Source organism: Mustela erminea, chromosome 11 (genome assembly GCF_009829155.1).
Source record: "Mustela erminea isolate mMusErm1 chromosome 11, mMusErm1.Pri, whole genome shotgun sequence".
NCBI classification, from domain to species: Eukaryota; Metazoa; Chordata; class Mammalia; order Carnivora; family Mustelidae; genus Mustela; species Mustela erminea.
In genome coordinates, this window is record NC_045624.1 from 5813175 (window position 1) to 5831600 (window position 18426).

Genomic DNA, 18426 nt, shown 5'->3' on the forward strand with positions numbered 1-18426 from the left:
GGGAGGCTCTAAAGCCTCGGCTCTCTGCCCACCCAGAGGGTGGGGGGCCGGACGCCTGGGTTCCGCTCAGAGGACTAGGACTGATAAGTGGGAAGCCAGGTGTTCTTGGAGCCTTAGGGCTGGGGTGCAGGAGCAGGGGTGTATTTGAGGGGGTGCGGGTGAGGATAGGGGGTAGGGGTGGAGTTGGCAGGGTGGACAATCAGAGGGTCAGAGAGGTCCTCTTGTGTCATCTGGCCAGAGCGGAGGACTTTCACCTTGCCCGTGCTGGCCTTGCTCTGAGCGGTTGGGCGGGGGGTGAGCTCTGGGTCAGCAGCAGGGGATGGTTCCCAGACTCTTAGTGACCACAGGGACCTCTACAGTCACTGCAGGTGCTCTCCTTCCCTGTCCTGTCTACATCTAAGTGCTCCTGGACCCCCGCCTTGGAGTGCCATGGAACTCTTGGGGGACACAGTTCAGCAAGGATGCAGTGACCCTTTGTCCTTGACTCTGGCATTAGGGTATCCCTTCCCCTCCCAGCCCCAATTTCCTGGAACCCCCGCCCCCCATGACTCAAGTGGGGGACACAAAAGAGCAGGAAGCTGCCATCTAGGGCCTCCACCCCCACCCTGTCATCCAGTGACGCACGCTTCCCTGGGGGTGGTGGGTCAGCAGATAGACCAGCAGTCAGCGCTGAGCAGGGACTGCCCACTGAGAAGATCTGGGAGCCCTAGCAAGAGCACGGGGCTGGGGAAACTACAATTCCCAGAGTGCAGATGGTGCCCACCAGCACTGTTCCTGGCAGCTGTGCAAACTGGGGTTTGTAGTTCTAAGCCATCGGCGGGGGGGTGGGGCGCTGGAGAAAGACCACGAGCTGGGGCATTGGGGTCTGCAGGGGTCTGAGCCTCGTGGATTTGAGATCACAGGGACTAAGAGACTCAGAGAAACTACGGGAAAGAAACGGAAGTTGAGAGACTGGAATAGGCAGAGACTGGGAGAGGCAGACAGGCAAGCAAACAAACACGTAGATTTGTGTTGGCAGGACTCCTTTGAAAAGCAGTGGAGGGTAAGATTGGGGTGGGCCTGGGTGGGGGCCGGGCAGGCGGATCAGCCGGAAGGAACAGGCTGTGCTGCGAGCTCTGGGGTCACACCAAGAAGGTAGAGTCTGCCAGTTTGGAGGGAGGAAGGCGAGGGGACCCTGGAAACACGAAGAAGCCTGAGCTCCTGGACACCTGGAGAGATTGGCTTCTCCTCTCTCACAAAGGGATGAGCGGGAGGCAGAGGCACAAGGCCTGTGCTCGGTCTGGACCTGCCCCTTGGGCCCCCGTCTCACCACCCCTCTTTCCCAGCAATGCAGGGGTGGATCCAGGCCCCTACCTCTCAGACATTTTCACCAGACCCCATATCTGGTTCCCATTCAGCCGCTATCTAAAATACACATGACGGGGAAGGACTCCTTTCCCTGCACTCCAGGAAATGGGGCAGTGGCTGCGCTCCTCAGGGACAGGTGACAACAAGCCTCAGATGCTGGGTCCTGGTGAGCACTCGCCCCAAAGCCGCTCCCTGTGGTCTCCTGACCTCGGGGCCTCCCCTCCTGTCTGTGCTTCATGCTGCCCCCAGAATCATCTCAAAAGCAGGGCTTCCCTCTTGCCCTGGCCCTCTCTGAAACCGCTGACCCCAGGCCAAGGCCCGGCACCACCCAGGCCCAGCCCACAGTTCCCCAAGTGTGCTGCACACACCTTCTCTTCTGGACAAAGGGGCTTCCTCAAGGATCCCCAGACGGTTCTCAGGCCCTTGCCTGTGCTGTCCCTTGACCTCACCCTTTGCCCTCTGACTGAAGAGACTCTCTCTTCCTCTTCCTCATGGGCAACCTTCCCAGGTCTCCCTTCCAGAGAGAACCTGCCACAGGAACTGCCTGCCTTCAGAACGTGCCCGGGGTTTAAGGCCACGTGCTGCCCTGGAAGCTTTAGTCTCTGAGCTATGGGAGGTCCGTGGGCTCGCCATTTCAGCCCGGTGGGCACTCCTCTGTGGCTGGTTCTCCTGGCAGCCTGGCAGAGAGCTTCTCGGCGCTCACTGTGGTCTGAGCCTCTTTCTTCTTCCTTCTCTCCTTCCAGAGATGTCGGTCCTGCCTCCTGTTCTGGACACTTCCCCCGCCTCCCCGTTATCTTTCACAGACACCATCCGCAGTTCCTCTCTTACGCTTCTAGCTTCTTCTTGGTGTGCTTCCTGGAGGATCTGACCAGCACACAGCTCCAGCCGGTTTCCTTGGGGAGAACCTCTCTGCGCTCCCCAGGCCACTCCGTCTCCCGGCCACCAGGCCCCTGGCAATATCTCCTGCGCGGGTTCCTCCCACGACTGGCTCGTGCGCAGCTTGCTCTGTGTCTTGGGTTTATCTCCCAAATGAGTGTGTGTGCTCCGGGAGGCTCAGACCAGGTTCTTATCTGGGATCCTACTGGGCCCGAGTACGAAGCACCTGGTAGGCTCGCTATGAACTTGTTCAGCTGTAAATACATGCAGCCCCTCGGGACGGGAAGCTGTGTTCTGGAGGCAGTGGAGAGGGGCCCCTGAGAAAGGAGTCGGCTGAGAGGCTGGACAGGTTTGGGTGAGCAGAGAAGGAGAGGGTCAGTCTGGTGAAGGGTGAGACATCCAAGATGGGGCACTTTCTGCCCACAGGAGATTGGGGACAGTTCAATGCAGTGGCACTGGTGGTTCTACTGAGGTTGATCTGGGCAGAGATTTTAGGAAGAGGGGAAAGAGTCAAAAGAGAGACAGAGAAAGGCTTTGTCCGGGAAGGTTTTCTTCTCCTACTTTTCCTGGGACTTCGGCCAGCATTGGCCTGGGTGTCCTAACTTCCATCGAGGGACTCTGGCCTTCCTGAATCTTCCAGGTGGGGAGATGAGGCCTTTCTCTTTCCTCCCCAGGGCCCTGCCCAGTCTTGTCTCTCTCTACCTTGCTGTTTGTCAGTCATCCCTACTGGGGCATCCAGCCTGATGCAGTCAGTGGCTCATGGCTCTTCTTAGCCACCGCACTTTGAAGACTAACTTCTGAAAAGACAAAATTTTCAAGCCCCGCAGACCTGAAGTTCCACTGAGAGAAAAGCAATTTCAGTTTTGAACTGAGGGATTTTAAGCCGGAAGGTCTTTGGAGTGAATCTGTTTGGGAGCCCAGCCCCTCGGTCTCCGGCAGTGGCCGTGTTCTCTGCCATGGGGAGAGACCATGGGGTCTCTCTGGGGTCCAGACCCCAGCCCCATCTACCCCGGTCCGTGCAGGCGACAGACTCTTCTGTGGGTAAGCAGCCAGGCCCACGTCTCCTCCTTTAGAAGGAAGCAAATCTTGTTCCTGTCTTCCCTCCAGAGCAGAGCCCGGGCAGTGCTTCACATGGGATGCCCTGACCTTGGGGGAGGGAAGGCTCTGGCCTTGAAGGGGGGTGCGGGGGCTGTGGGGGCTGTGGAGGGTGGCGGGGGACCGGAGCGGAAGGCCCTGACTCTTTATAGCCCAACCCCGAGTTGTTCAGTGTGAGTTGGAAGTGCCCCACCCTCCCCACTATGAGCAGCTTCCTTCCTGCCTGCTGGCAAGGCCTGGGTGGGGAGCTGAGGGGAAAGGAGGCAAGGGAAGGGGGGGAAGCCATGAGCGAGGGGAGCAGCCCTCCTTTGGTTTAGGAGCCTCTGTCTGATGTAATTCACGCTGTGCTGAGAGGACGGGTTGGAAGCACAGAGGTTTGCTCATCTTCCCGATTGCAAGGTGGGAGCTGGATATTTTGGGAAAGGCTTTGGGCAGGGCCTGGGGTGTTTAGGACTCAGGCGGTGGGAGATGTTGTCAGTCTAAAAGGGGCTCCTGGGCTGGCACTAGGGAGCCGCCAGGCAGGCGCGATCCTTCTTGAGGAAGCCACATGGGGGCAGCAGAGAGCTGAAGAGAAGAGGTTGGAGCCAAGGCCTGGCCTCAGGGATCCCTAGAGGATGATATCCAGAATGAGCAAGGGCTCAGTGGCACTTGCCTCTGGGCCCAGCTGGGGTGGGGTCCACATTAATCCCCTAGGGCCCTGTAGTGGTTCACGTGCATAAGCCTGAAGGTCTTGATGATGGCTCTGACCCGCCCACTCCAGGAGAACGGGTATCTTCTCTTGGGAAAGCTCCCTGCTTCGGCACAGACCACACCAGGGAGGGTTAATGGAAGGCACAGGGAACCCTGCTCCCCGCAGCTGGAGGGGTGATTGTCAGGGGCTGCTGGGGAGTCGTGGGAAGGAGTGCAGGGGGCTTCCTCTGGAGCCTGCACCTGTCGCCCTGGTCCCCAGGTGTGCTCCCGAGGGCACACTGACTCTTTTCTGGATATTGTGCTGTCTCCTGGCTTTCAGACTGGTAGGAAAGTCAGTGGGCAGAGAGACCTCTGAGAATCCTGAGACCTTGCCCTGAATGACCAGGGACTGTCAGCCTTTGGTGCTCCTGGGGAGTTGGCACTGACTTCCTGAGGGAGACCTGGGTATCTGCAGGCCTTGATTCTCCTGGAGGTTTAGACTCTTTCTGCTAAGCCAGAGTCCTGAGCAGATGTTGTGCCCATGCCTCTGTGTGTGTGTGTGTGTGTGTTTGTAAGTAGGAGCATGTGTGTGTATGTGTGTATGTGTGTGTGTATGAGTGAATACGGATGTGTACTTGTGCCCCTCCTGGACCTGCCTCCTCTTCTGGTTCCTGTCCCTTCAAAACTAATTTGGAATAAGCACGTCAGGATGGATATGAATGTTTTCACATTCGTGGAGACTTGAAATTGCCCTTTGCTCCTGGGATCCAGAGTGAAAATGGGGAGATTTTAGGGTCAAGCTGAGGTCTCCCAAATGATGATCATGGGGACCCCCAACTTAGGCTCTGGGGGCTCCTCATAGGAGGCCGCAGTTGTCAGGGGTCAGTCTGACAGGCCTGTTCCCTTGCCCCCTCCTACCTCCCTCCCCTCTTCTCTCCTCCAGTCCTTCAGTCTGTCCCAGTTTCCTGGTGTGGTTGCTGTGGTGCTGGGTCTCTTGGGAACTGGGACTTGGAGCATCAAGTGTGCCCAGCCTGGAAATTCCATAGCAACCATCATGAGGACTGGTTGGGCAGAACCCCTTCTGCCTGCCTCTCAGGTTCCCTTGGGAGGGACCAGGCCCTTTCTTTAACCCAGGGTGAGAGGAGACGCCTACAGACCCTACAGACGCCCGGATCCCAAGCCCCGCTAGAGCTTTAGCCACTGGGTTGTCTTCCTGCCCTCCCAATTGGATTATAAGCCCCTTGACTCTGGAAAACCAGATGTTCCCGGTATATTTGCTGTTGGTGATGATGCGGGCCTTTCTTGGGGTTCCCATTCTGTTCCCTGGCTTCCTGAATGCCAGCCTGGGCTGCTGTGAGAAATGGCCAACCTCAGTGCTTGGAGGTCTGATTTAGATGCTGTTTTGCCTCGTGCATCCAGAAGAGGGAGCATCCAAGCTCTTTCCTTTTTAGGGAAGAAAAATCGATACCCCTCTTCTTGGACGTTCAGGCTCCTGCGCATAATCGGCTTCCACTATCACCTTCATACCCTCACCAGCTCTATCTTCCTACAAGAAGGCCCCACTCTGGACTGCTCTTATCCAGCGGGACAGAGATGAGGTGTCCTGACCACTCAGCCAAATTTTCCCTAAACCCTGCTTTGTAAAGCTTTTTCCCCTTCCCCTTCTAGCCTTAAAACAGTCTCTTCTACTCCGAAGTCAAAGCATTTATGGTTTGCACCACTTCTTGCCACTTGGGATCTGGGACCATGTGGCATCTCTTGTAATTAGCCCCTGCAACAGATTATCTATTCACATGTGAGCATTTTTTCTTCTCGACTAAGTACAAACTTTTCAAGGTCCAGAGGCTGGATTGTATGCCCTGTATTTCTTCAGGGCTCTCTCACAGCATGGGACACATAAAAAGTGAAAGATAATCATTTGTGGGTAGACTGAGAAGATGATGAAGTGGAAGACCTTGTTAGACCTGAGGTCTCTTTTCAGGTCCAACCTTCATGCTGGTTGATGATTCATGGGGTGGGACAACTACCTTTCAGGATGTGAAGCTAGTGTGAAATTAGCATGCCCATGCTCGTCCTCCTCCCAAAGCTGGGGGAGGCTCTGGATTCTGCCTGATGAGTTTAGTAGAATGAACGGAGAATAGCTCTGGAGAGTTGACATAGCCACCTCTGTATCTCGAATTCTCTGGGTCTTATATCTTCTCTTTCTCTCTCTCTCTCACATACACCTTGAAATCTGATTTCTTTTTTTTTTTTTTTTAAGATTTTATTTATTTATTTGAGAGAGAACAAGCATAGGGGAGAGGCAGAGCAAGAGGGGGAAGCAGGCTCTGAGCAGGGAGCCTGAGGTGGGGCTTAATCTAGGACCCTGAGATTGTGACCTGAGCTGAAGGCAGATGCTTAACCCACTGAACCACCCAGGTACCCCTAATTCATGATTTCTTTAAGCTCTTATTATATGTGGTATATCAATCCCTGACTTTGCCTGGTATGTGGGGTGGGAAATCACTTAACTAAGAACCCGGAGAGCTGCTTCTTGTGCAGCTCTGTTTCCAACCTCTGGCACAAACTTGAGGAAGGATCTGCACTGCTCTGAATCTGTTTTCTCTTCTAAAATATGAAAGTGTTCCCTTCTGGCTCTAATATTTCATAAAGCAACACAAACCCCCAAGGAAAAGCCAAGGAACTTCAAATGTAAAGTTCAGGGGAGGATTCATATCTTTCCCTTGATGACTTGGGTGGGGGTAAGGGAGGAAAGCACTTTTTGGGCATATAGAAGTGCGACCTGAGGCTTCGTAGCACCAATTGGCAAATCCAGCTTTTCCTTCACCATATGCTGCCTCCTGGAGCTACTGTCCAGTTACAGATGCATTTTTATGGCTTGGGGTTGCTGTATAACTCACTGAGTCGGGAGAAGGGCCTCTCTCTCGCTCACCTGAGCTGCCCTCCCTGGTTTCCTGCCGAGCCTGGCATGGAAGGATTTCAGCACCTTGGACAGAGACAGGACTCCCGCCCTGCTGGACCTGACAGCTTGGAATCTCCTGCCAGGCCAGCTTCCCTGGCAGGGTGGCACCAAAGTATAATTTGCTCCTTAATATTTTTTAGTTCTTCAGAACGCCCAGAAATAACCCCTCAGTCTATGTCAAACAGTGCACTGTTTCTGCAAACTCTGAGGGCCTTAGTTAAAAACAACAACAGCAACAACCAAATCCTAGAACAATGTCAGGTTCATAGTAGGTGCTTAGTAAATAATTATTCAGCCCCTAGACAACTGCCCTAGTCCTCCCTTTATAATCAGGTTCTTTCTCCCCATCAGTGCTTCGTATATCGTAATTCTCAAACTTCTACAACTTGCTAAGTTCTGGAGCCTCACCCAAGCCCCTGCTGGTGTCTGGGGAGGCTGAGCTGCATCCTTAGCTCAGGGACACATGGATGTTAGGTTCTCAGGCAGAAGAACTTTAAACTGACCTCCCTTCTTTGTTGTTTGGGGGTAAATAGATCGGTGGGAGGACTTTACATCTGACTCCTGTTGGGTTTTTACTTAGCGAAAATGTTCACTCCCTTCTTCTGTGTCCAAGAAAACCCTGCCTGTCCAGGAGGACCCAACCTTCCCAGGAAGTCCTCCAGTCTGCCCTAACCCACTTAGAACCCTCCCTCCTCTGAACTCCCCTGTACCTATTACCAGCAGCACAGGGTCACATCAGATCATTCATGCTCATTAGTTCTCTCGAGTTAAATGATGAACTCCTTGCAGATGGAGTCTGTACCGTATGTCTGTCTGTTTTCAGGAGACCCTATGGTGATGAGCACACAGCAGGCTGCAGTGGGAGACTGATGGGTCAGAGCGTGTTCTCACCTACACTTATGGGTCCCCCACTCCACTTATTTTTGATCTGCAATAAATACGCAGGATGGACCAGGGTTCTGTCTGTGAGTAATCGTCGGCCTCAAGGTCACCTGGATCAGACGGCAGAGGCAGGAGTTGGAGAGGGAGGTGGAGATGGGCACTGAGGGGAAATGAGTGGGTGCAGAATGTGGTTGTGTAGAATTAAGGGAATCACTCACTGTTGGGGCTGGAAGGGATCTCAGAGATCAGCTTGTTTGGTCTCCTCATTTTACAGGTAAGGAAAGTGAGATTTAGTGATCCTCCTAAAGTTACACAACAAACAGGCCCCTTTCCATCACCTCTGACCTGGTTCAAGTCTTTTTTTTTTTGACTTGGTTCAAGTCTTTGACTTCCCTCTCCTGGACTACTGCATACCTCGCTGTAGCAGACTGGAACTTTCCAAGATGGTCATGCCAGCAGATACCGCCAGACTTGTCTGTCTTTTGTCATTGAGAAGTGGGGGGGGGCGGTCTTTGTCCCTCCCTTTGCATCTGATGGGCCATGATTATGGCAGACGTTATTTTATGTGACTTTTGAGGCTATGTTAGTAAAGGTGGCACAGCTATTGCCTGGACCTCTCTTGGGACACTTGCCTAGCAACCCAGCCACCATGCTGGGAGGAAGTGAGGCCAGCCACAAGAAAAGACTTGTAGCTGTTCTGGCCCCAGTCCTAGGTGACAGTTGGTATCAATCACCAGATGTGAGCGAATGAGCTTTTCAGTCCTGATATGCATGGCACAGACACAAATGGTCCTGGCTGAACCTGCCCAAATGACAGGGACTTTGGCAAAATAAATACTGTCATCGATTTAAGTCACTGGAGTTTGGGATGGCTCTTATGCAGCAATAAGTAATTGAAATACCTCATTTTGGCCTCAGTTTCTCCAAACTATTATGCACATTTCATTCATGCAAGAGACCTTTATTAGCTACTGACTCTATGCTAGAATTTATGCAAAGACAAATATGATTTCTGTGTTCGTGGACAGTTACGTCTGAGCTGCCACCACTGTCCCTGTGCACAGACTATAAAATCCATACCCCTCAGTCCTCTGCTCATGGCTCTGCCTATCACTCCAGTGGCACCACACCAAACTGTTTTGTCCCCAGACCTGATCTTCATTCTCTGGTCTCGATGCCTTTGCCCATTGTTGTCCCCCTCCCACTTGCCGTGGTTCTGCCCTAATGAAGCACATCTAGTGAAGCCTAATGAAGCCCCATCTCGGCCTTCAGAGACTTCTCTGAAATCGCCCCTTGCAGGCCCTCCCAGCCTCTTCAGTTGAAAGTAAATGACACCTCCTTATAATAACCCCACAGCACTTAAGGCAGACTATACCATTTCTTTCTCAAGCCTGGTTAGACTGGGAATCCCTGGAGGAGGGAGCCTGGCCTGTCCCTTCTATCCCCACCCACCGTGGGGTTTGGCAGGCAGGGACCAGTGCGCAGGAAGCCTCTGGTAAACATATGTTGATGGGACTAGTAGGAGAACTGGAATTGGAAGTCAGGTCTCCTGAGTCCTAGTGTCCAGCGCTTACTTGCTGCTTCTGATATCACCATGGTGGGGAAGAAGTCCCATCAACAGTGGGTAGCAGGTTTGCCAGGAGACCTTGACTACGGGCTGCGCGTTGACAGGATTGCGGCAGGGGGCCTGCAGATGGCAGTGACGGGAGGGAGCTCCGGCCCCCGGGTAGGGGTCTGAGGTGGGCGGCCCTCCGTCCTCTGCCCCCCCCCCCCCCCCCCCGTCCTTCCTTGCTTTCGGCAAGCTCCGAGTCCCCGCTTCTGGGGGCACAATATGCTGCCACTTTGATCTTACTTTCCTCCAACGCCAGTTGATATCTGAAGACACCTCTCTTCTCAGGACTCAGTTGCACCGAAAAGTAAGCCCCCCCACCGCCCGCCAGCCTAAGCTTCCCCTTGAGTGGCAAGGGACTGCACTCTGTTCTACCTCCCTGGGGGGTTCTGAGGAACCATTCCACCATAAGATGTCTTTCCTGCGCCCATCTGACTGGAACTGTTTCCCAGTCCCTCGTGATTGTCAGTTGCTCTCCTGGGCCCTATTTTGGCTGTGTCTTGCCTGACCTGTCCCTTGGGGTCCACTAAGAAGCACAGGCTTCAATTTCTTATTTCCTTTCAGGATGTTCTGGCTTGACTCGCTCACACTGAGCAGGAGCAGAGAGTGGGGTGGGCAGGATGTTTTCCCTGCAGACTTTTCTCCCTAAACTGTCTGTTTCTGGGAGCTGGGAGGAGCCTACTTGTCTTGCTGTCAATACAGCCTCTCCCTTCTCTCAGTCACAGACAGGCTGGGGGGAGGGGAGAGTTCTTGCCTGGAACGTCCTTGCAAATGGCTCTGTGGGCTGAAGTGGGGTGGGTGGACTCTGGTTGCTTTAGGTTTTAAGGTTGGGCACTTCCCTCTCACTCTTGGATCTGGGGGTAATGGAGGTGGGAAGATGGTGCGGGGGGTGGGGGGGCGGTGGTGGACGGCTGCTTCCGTCAGCTTCTCTGTTGTTCTTTACCTTTTGGTGCCTGGTACCTGTGGCCCCAAGAAGGATGTCTTCAGAGACACCTCAGCCCCATGTCACAGCCTCTCTTGCACATCCTTATCCTTGGCTGTGGGGTGGCTCAGTGGGACTGCCTTCAGACCCTCTTCTCATCCTCCAGGAAGTCAGAAACTTGCATTCGGCTTGACTTCTGAGTGTGTGTGTGTGTGTGTGTGTGAGAGAGAGAGAGAGAGAGAGAAAGAAAGAGAGAGAGAAAGAGACATTTGCCTCTCCTTAGCCTGATGGAACAGGCCTCTTCTCACCTGCCTCTATACTCAGGAGGAGGGCTACTCTGTCTGGTCTCTGCTCTTTTGGGGACTCAAGGGTCCCTCTGATTTCTTCATCCTCCCATGGGATGAGAGCAGAGGCCTGTCCCGGGAACATGGTACCACAGTGTGGACAGCTGGCCAGGCCAGATGACCAGCTCCCTTCCTTTGGCCTTAGTCTGGAAATAAGGAAATGCTGCTGATGGCCCCCCATCCATGTCCCCATCCATGTCCCCATCCATGTCCTCTCTCCTGGTGCCTGTCCTCGCTGCAGGCCCCTCTTGGCTCTCTCAATTCCCCAGCCTGGAGGGGAAGGCGCCCAACTCAAACTGGAATCAGCCTGGACTTAGGGCAGGCAACCCAGCATTCAGGAGTGGTCGCAAGGTGGGGAGACGCAGGGCAGGACCCAGATGCCCCGTCACAAGGGAAGGAGAGTTGTGCTATGGAAGGCCCAGGGCATGTTGGAGTGAGGGAGCTGCTGGAGGGAGGTGGAGAGGGCCGAGGGGATGACTGTACAGGCAAGAGCCTCTGGTCTTTTTTAGCATCAGCTAGTGGAGCCACCTCCTTCTCTCCCACTGGCTGCCTCCCTGAGTCACTGCCCACCCACCAGCAAATAAAAAGGAGGTGTCATCTGCTGGCCAATGGCCCTGTCTGGCCCCAGTGTTTGCATCTTTTTGCTCCTGGGTGGAAGGTGAGAGTCTGGGTAGGGTGGTCTCACCAAGACCTCTTCCTCTGGGCCTTTCTCCTTCCAGACTCTGCTTCTTCTTTGCCCTTTGTTCCTCCCCTCCCCCTACATCCCATGATGGTTCTCTCCCGGGTGACAGGACCCACCCCCTTGCTCCAAGGACAGAGGCAGCTGCAAGCCCTCAGGGGCCCCCACATGGCCCCATCCATCTCGCCGGGTCTCAGATCTGCGCTGTCCGGGAGGGGACCCGCGGCTGGGCTGGCCGCTCAGCTGCCCACGCCTCCCCACCAGCCCGCTCAGCTGTCAACACTCTGCCCGCCCTGCCCTGGCCTTCGCAGGGCCCTGCCTGGCTGCTCAGGCCACGGACACCGCGCCCCAGAGACCCTCCCTTAGACCCAGGCAGGCGGTGGGCAGGCAGCGGGCAGACACCCTGCCTGCCCTTGAGCATCCTCAGGCCTCGTTGCCTAAATAAGGGAGCTGCAGCTGGAGCGAGCCAGCTGGCCGGGGGGGAGGGGCCTGCGGCTAGGCCAGGGTTCTCCGAGGGGCTGGGCCGCCGCAGCGCCGCAGGGCCCCGAGCCCGCCGCGGATTGGGCCTGCACCGCGGCCCCGCGCTGCAGAGGGAGGGAGCACAAGGGGATCCCCAAGCTGGAACCTCGAGCTCAGGGGCCTGTCTTTGATCCCGCAGCTAGGAGGCCGCAACTCGTGTCAGAATGTTACCTCTCTGTGCAGGAGGGCCCCCGAATAACCCCGGGGAGCGCTGTGTGTGTGTGTGTGTGTGTGTGTGTGTGTGCGCGTGTGTATGTGTGCGTGTGTGTGTGCGTGTTGGGAGGTCTCCCCTGCTCAAGGTGCGTGCCCCTCCGGTCTCACCCGTCCTTATTTCAAATCGCGCCCCACTCGGGGTCTAGGGATTATCTCGCCCTTCGCATCTTCCGGGTCTCCCCTGACCCTGGGCTTGTCCTCCCAGGGCCCAGGTCTGGCCCGTGTCACCTACATCAGACTTTGAGCGCATGTTGTGTGTACCCAGAGGGGCTTGGCGTGGTGGGCGACCAGGGTATTAAGGGACCAGCACACCCCAAGTCAGGTTCCTCAGCCCTTCCAGTCAGGGGTGGGGGTGGAACCCCCAGTCCCCTCCCTGGCTGTCTCAAGGCCAGTCGTCGCACCTGTCCTCACTGTTCCCCTACCTAGGGGCCCCTTCCCCCTCTGTAGAGCGCGCGAGTCCAGGGGGCTCCGGGGCTGAGCTAGGGGCTGGGGTGGGGGAGCCCTTGGCGCTGCTCAGCCAATGGGAAGGGCGGGAGCGCGGGGTGTGGGGGGGAGAGAGGGCGGTGCTGCGGGCGCGCGGCGGGAGGGAGGGGGCCGGGAGGCGGGGGCCGGAGCCCGAGGGGCGCGCGCCGCGTTAACCCTTCCGCCGCCGGGCCGAGCCGCAGGCGCAGCCGGAGCCTCGGGCGCCGGAGCGGCTGTCGGCGCGGCGGGAGGGACCCGGGAGCCCGGCGCTCGGGCGGGTGGAGCGCAGCGCGGGGACGCGGCGGAGCGGGGCCGGTGGCTCGGCGGGGGCCGGCAGACAGGTGTGCGGGCGGCCGGGCGGCCCGAGCTCAGGCGGCTCCAGGCCCGGCCCGCGGTCAGGAGCCGGGAGCCGAGCGGGGACCCCGCGCCCGCAACCCAGTCCCGGCCCCGCCCGTGCTCTGCTTGGCCGCGGGGTGCGGGGATCACGGCCGGGCCGGGCCACCCGAAGCCTGTGTTGGGCCGGGCCGGGCCGGGGTGGGTGGGGGCCCGCCCGGCCCGCCCATGGGCTCAGGATGCCGGTGCGGAGGGGCCATGTCGCGCCGCAGAACACCTTCCTGGACACCATCATCCGCAAGTTTGAGGGCCAGAGTGAGTGGGGGAGGGGGCCGGCGGGGAGGGGGCGCTGGGGGCGGGCCGAGCTCTCCCGAGTGTGAATGGAGGGGCGTGCCCGAGGCCGTGTGCATTGGGCTAGTGCGAGTCAGTGGGGGCTGTTGGCCTCAAGCCGCGGGCCAGGGGTCGTGAGGGCAAGGCATGGTGCCGGGGGCCGTGGGTTTGGGGCCAAGGGGACTGTATTGGGCTGCAGGGCAGGAGGTTCAGCTCAGGCTTTTGGGATCCGGAGTGTGTGTGACATCTCAAGTGTGCAGGTATCCCTAACTCCCAGTGCCTGGGTGTGGATGGGGCTGTGTGGGGGCAGGGACAGGAGAAGGTAGAGGGTCCCAACCGTGAGACACTAAGTGCTGTGCCTGAGCGGTCTTGACTATGTTTTTGAGAGGCTGAGAGCCAAGAACTTAGAGTGAGCGCCTAACCTGCTCTCGGGATGTGTGTGTGTGTGTTACCCGTTGAGTTCAGTCCTTCATGGGCAGTGGGGAGGAATCTTCGACAGAGCTACGAACTGTGGACTCCCAGGTGAGAGTGTGTCATGGCCTGAAGCGAGGCTTCAACGATCTAACAGGCCCAAGGCAGTGCCCCCATATTGCTGATTTTCCTGTCCTGAGCCATTTATGGGGGCCACGGCACCCCTAAGGCTGGCCCGGTAGGGGAGGCTTCCAGAAGTGTCCCAGGCTAGGTGAATGTTCTGGCGTGGGTGTTTGATCCTCCCAGCACGCGTGTGTCTGTCTCCAAGGCTGCATGTGCCGTGGTGGGTGTGACTGCCAAGGGCCCTGGGAGCAGGGAGCAGGTGACATTCCTTGCCCATGACCCTGTGAGCACAGCACAGCGTGTGCTTGTAACTGTGGTGGGGGGGAGGGAGGGATCAGTTCGATGGGCAGCATTGTCTGAAGCAGAGGAACAAGGTGATCCTGAGGGGGAGGAGGAGACTGACCGTGGTGGAGGGCCACAAGTGGGGTCTGTCCTTCTCACCAGCTCCAGAAGGCCCAGGAGCTAGGTCTAGAAAGAATCTGGGCTAGGATCTGGGGGCTCGGCTTCTGGCCCCACCTCTGACACTGACTGCCATGTGACCTTGAGTGACTCTCTTCCTTGTCACAACCTCAGTTTCCACATCTGGAAAGGAGGGGGTGGCCGAAGGAGCCATGCGGGGCCCTTCTCTAGTGGTATTCCAGGAGCTCCGGGAAGGGGTGGGGGTAGGGCCTGCCTTCGAAGAAACTCACTCTTCTCTCTCTGGGCCTGGGAGCTGATTTCTCTTCTCCAAAGCTGATGTGTGTGGCTGGTAGTCTGAACTGCCTTAGGCTCAGGGGGAGTTGGAGGCCAAGTCAGGGGTCTTTCCATGACAGGGAACCCTGACTCCTGAGGTTGTTGGCTGCCCGGGAGTTTTGGGGGCCTGGTGAACTGACCTAAAGATGACCCAACTTCAAAAAGTAACTTCCTGGAGCCAGGGTAAGGGAGGGCTTAGGAAAGCAGCCTCCCTTGCCCATGGGATTGCCCAGGGCTGCAGCCGGAGGGCTGTGTCCCCAGGAAGGGGAGAGGGCAGAGTTCCAGCTGCCACCCAAAGCCCCAGCATTAAAGGCCAAAGTGGCTGGCAACTTCTGTGTTTTTTAAAAAAGCTCTGATCCCAGATCATCTTCCCTGGCACCAGCTGGGTCTGCTGCCTGTCTGTGGCTCACCTGCCAGCCTGGGTCTTGGAGCAGATGTTGGGGGGAGCCACGTCTAGCTGAAATGGGTCTATGGGGCACCTCTCCTTGACGGTGCCTCACTTCCCGCCAGGCAGTTCCCTTTCCTGGATCTTTCTTCTTACAAGTGGACCACTGTCTCAGGTCCATCCCTGGTTCCTGTATTTTCAGGGATTGGAGCTGCGGGTCCCCTTCCTTGCTCCCTATGACCTTGGGTTTCAGCCTGTGACCCTCAGTGTATTTCTTCTCCTGCCAGACCTAGCTTCAAAAGCTCCTTTACAGGCTGCAGGATGTGGGCATGGCTCTGAACTTCTTTCTAGCCTCAGTTTCTTCCTCTAAGAAACAAAGATAATGATGAGTACCTTATGGGGTCGTCGGAGTATTAAATGAGAAAAAGCATCGCAGATGCTCACGTGGTATGTCCCTCGTCCCCTTTGGCGAGCCCACTCTCCAGCCCCTGACTGCCCTTGGAGGGGCGCGGAAGTCCGGGGAAGTACTGACCTGCTGGGTCCGCAGATACTCGGGGAAATGATTTCCTAAGGATCCCTCAGGGTAAGGAGTGCTTAGTGAGGCACCCCCCCTACCCCCCGCCCCGTGTCTAGAGAGCAGGGGTCAGGAAGAGAAGCCGGAGGACCTGATGCAAAGGGAAGGCTGGCCGCCATCTCTGGCCCTTCTCAGGCTCCCTCTCCAGGCCCCGTGTTTATCTGTCCGCCGCGGCTGCTGACACACGCGTTGCTGACACCCGCCCAGGCTGGCCTCGGCCCCGATCGCGGAGGGGGCGGGGGGCCGCTGGCAGGCTGCCCGGGGGAAGCCACGCAGCCAGCCCGCGGGACGGGCGGGGGAGGGGGGCGAGTCGCCTGGCTGGGTCGGCCAAGGCACCTGTGCCGGGGGCACAGCTGCGACGCCCCCTGCTGGGGACCCCCGTCCTCGCTGTGCTCCCTGGGGCGGGGAGTCCCCGGGCGGGTGGCTGTGTGTGACAAGAGAATGCGGGGAAAGGGCTGGGAGCCCCCGAGGCAGGGGTCCCTGCTCACGTGTCTGCTCATCCCCGCCCCCCAGGCCGCAAGTTCATCATCGCCAACGCTCGGGTGGAGAACTGCGCCGTCATCTACTGCAACGACGGCTTCTGCGAGCTGTGCGGCTACTCGCGGGCCGAGGTGATGCAGCGGCCCTGCACCTGCGACTTCCTGCACGGGCCGCGCACGCAGCGCCGCGCGGCCGCGCAGATCGCGCAGGCCCTGCTGGGCGCGGAGGAGCGCAAAGTGGAGATCGCCTTCTACCGGAAGGATGGTAGGCGGGGGCGGGGCCGCGAGGGACGGGGGCGGGGCTGTGAGGGACGGGGGCGGGGCTGTGGGGGGGTGGGGGAGAGGACAGCGGGATCCGGGAGGGTAGAGGGGGAGACAAGGCGAGTCCCCTGGGGACGTGACCCCGTCGGAGGCCACTGCTGTGGGTCAGGTGGCAGGCACGGGCTGCGCATCGGGGCTGCAGGACGGCCTTGGTCTCCTCCCCTCACGCACTCTGGCGGGATAATTTTCGGGGTGGCCACGGGTCTGTTTGGCTGTGGGTCTGGTGCCTTCGGTTTCTCCCTCCCGAGACAAACGTGGGCAGGTTGAGGTAGGTGGGCTGGAGTTTGACGGGGCCGGGATGGCAGGTGTGTGGACGGAGTCAGGCTTGGAAGGTCAGGTTGGCAGCTGGGCGCCCACCTCTGGCTGGCCACAGGCCTCCAGCTACTCTAGGGCAGCCCCTGCCAGGTGATTGGTCTGGGAGAAGTCACGGAGGGCGAGGCTGGGGGAGGGACTGCAGGACTCTGGCTGGCTCTCGGCGGCCCTTCTCCTGCCCCTCTCTCTCTTTACTTAAACTGCGCCTGGCGGGAGGTGTGTGCCTCTCCCCACAACCTCAGTTCCCTTTGTCTCATCTAATGAGCGCCCGCCCACCACCCCCTCCCCGCACCAGGTGTCTCCGCTCAGCCGCCGCCTCCCAGCCCAGCTGCTCGGGGCTTCCGGACAGTGGATAAACAGCGCCCCGGGCGGGGCTGCTCCCCGCGCTGTGTGCCTGCCCTGGGTGGGGTGCGCGCTGCTCAAGGAGGGCAATGAAAAGGCTTTGGAAGCCTGGCAGGTATCCGAGAGCTGGGGAGGTGGCTCCCGAAGTGCCACTGGACTGGTCCTGGGCACCCAAACTGCAACTCACTGTGTGTAACTGACAGAGCACTTACTGAACCCCTGTGAGCCAGGTGCAGCCCCAGGGTCTTTTAGATGGAGCAGTGGACTAGCCAAGTGAGGTTAGGGCGGGAAGGGAGCGTACCTGCTGCACACGGCACTCTCTGCCTCGGTGGACAAAGTGAGCCAGCCGTCCGTGTCCACCTGTCACGGAAATATGTGCTCACAGTCACCTTGCGCTGCCCTGTAAAGGCTTGCCTCCCTCCACGGCCCGGTTTCTGCAGGCCTGTACGGCCTGTGACTTTCCTGGACAGCATCAGAGGGGGCACTATCTCTGGGGCCCTGTGAAAGAGAGTTTGCTTATAGGAAAGTGGGATTCTGGCTGGGAGGCAGGAGCCCGGGAGACTAGATGCAAACTCCGAGGGCAAGGCCTTCCGTCTGTGTTTTTTTGTTTTGTTTTTTTTCACTACAATCTCCCCAGAACCATTATCAGAGCAGATCTGTTTTTATATCTGCCGGGCCGTGGAGTGCTAGCTAGCAGGGGTGGGCGGCTCCCAGTACTGGATGCCCGGCTAAATGTTTCACTCACATTATCTCGTGGAATCTTCACAACTCTGGGACGTACTATTTTTATCTTCATTTTATGGACGAGGAAACTGAACTTCAGGGAAATTAAGAAACTTCCCCAAAGTCACACAGCTAGAAAGAAAGTGGCGGAGCTGAGGGATGGACCCACGTCTGTCCCGAGTGGAGACTTTCCCGTTCTCACTCTGCTGTCACCTATGAGAAATGACCCCAAGTAGTTACAGGCAGATTATATACTGCACGTTACTTTATGTACAATTTTATTTTGGAAGTTCACAAACCATCGGTATAATGAAAAGAATGCAGATGCCTACGCCTCGAGTTCAGGTCTAACACCAGAAAGTGTGTGATATGGGAACTTGGTTACTGCCTTGAGCCTGTTTGTACTTCTAGGATAGTGTGCCTGCCCAGCCCCTTGGCAACAGGGACCTGGGTTCTTCTGTCTTCCCCATAGTGTTTGGGGAGTCCTCCTTCTTGCCCCAGGGAGGCTATTTTGGGCAAAGATGGCCATGGGACCCCTCCTGCAGAGATGCTAACTTGGGATCTTGGTGACCTCGAGGATCACTTAATCCAGCCCACTTGCGTTACAGACGGAGAAACTGAGAAGCAGAGGTCCAGTTACCAGTTAATCAGTGGACAAAGTAGGATTAGAATCCAGGCCCCCGGCCCAAGCTCAGATTGTTTCCTTCTTCCAGTTACTTCTCCAAATGGGGCTGCCACCCAGAAAGTCATCTGTGCCTGCCCTCTTGTCGGCTCTCATCTAG

The 18426-nt window shown here is 57.5% G+C and overlaps 1 protein-coding gene across 8 annotated transcripts in view; it reads left to right on the plus strand.

The window, feature by feature from the left end:
• Nucleotides 1–18426, plus strand: part of KCNH2 (potassium voltage-gated channel subfamily H member 2) — a 61644-nt gene that overhangs the window by 16863 nt on the left and 26355 nt on the right. For 4 of the 8 annotated variants that reach the window (XM_032304664.1, XM_032304661.1, XM_032304669.1 and 1 more), the window contains exons 1-2: nt 12928–13227; nt 15981–16211. In XM_032304664.1, coding sequence (XP_032160555.1) covers nt 13152–13227; nt 15981–16211 — 307 coding nt within the window. In that variant the 5' untranslated portion in view covers nt 12928–13151. Of the gene's footprint in view, nt 1–12927; nt 13228–15980; nt 16212–16344; nt 16536–18426 lie in introns of those variants that run through there. The other 4 variants (XM_032304665.1, XM_032304670.1, XM_032304663.1 and 1 more) reach the window with 3 other exon arrangements.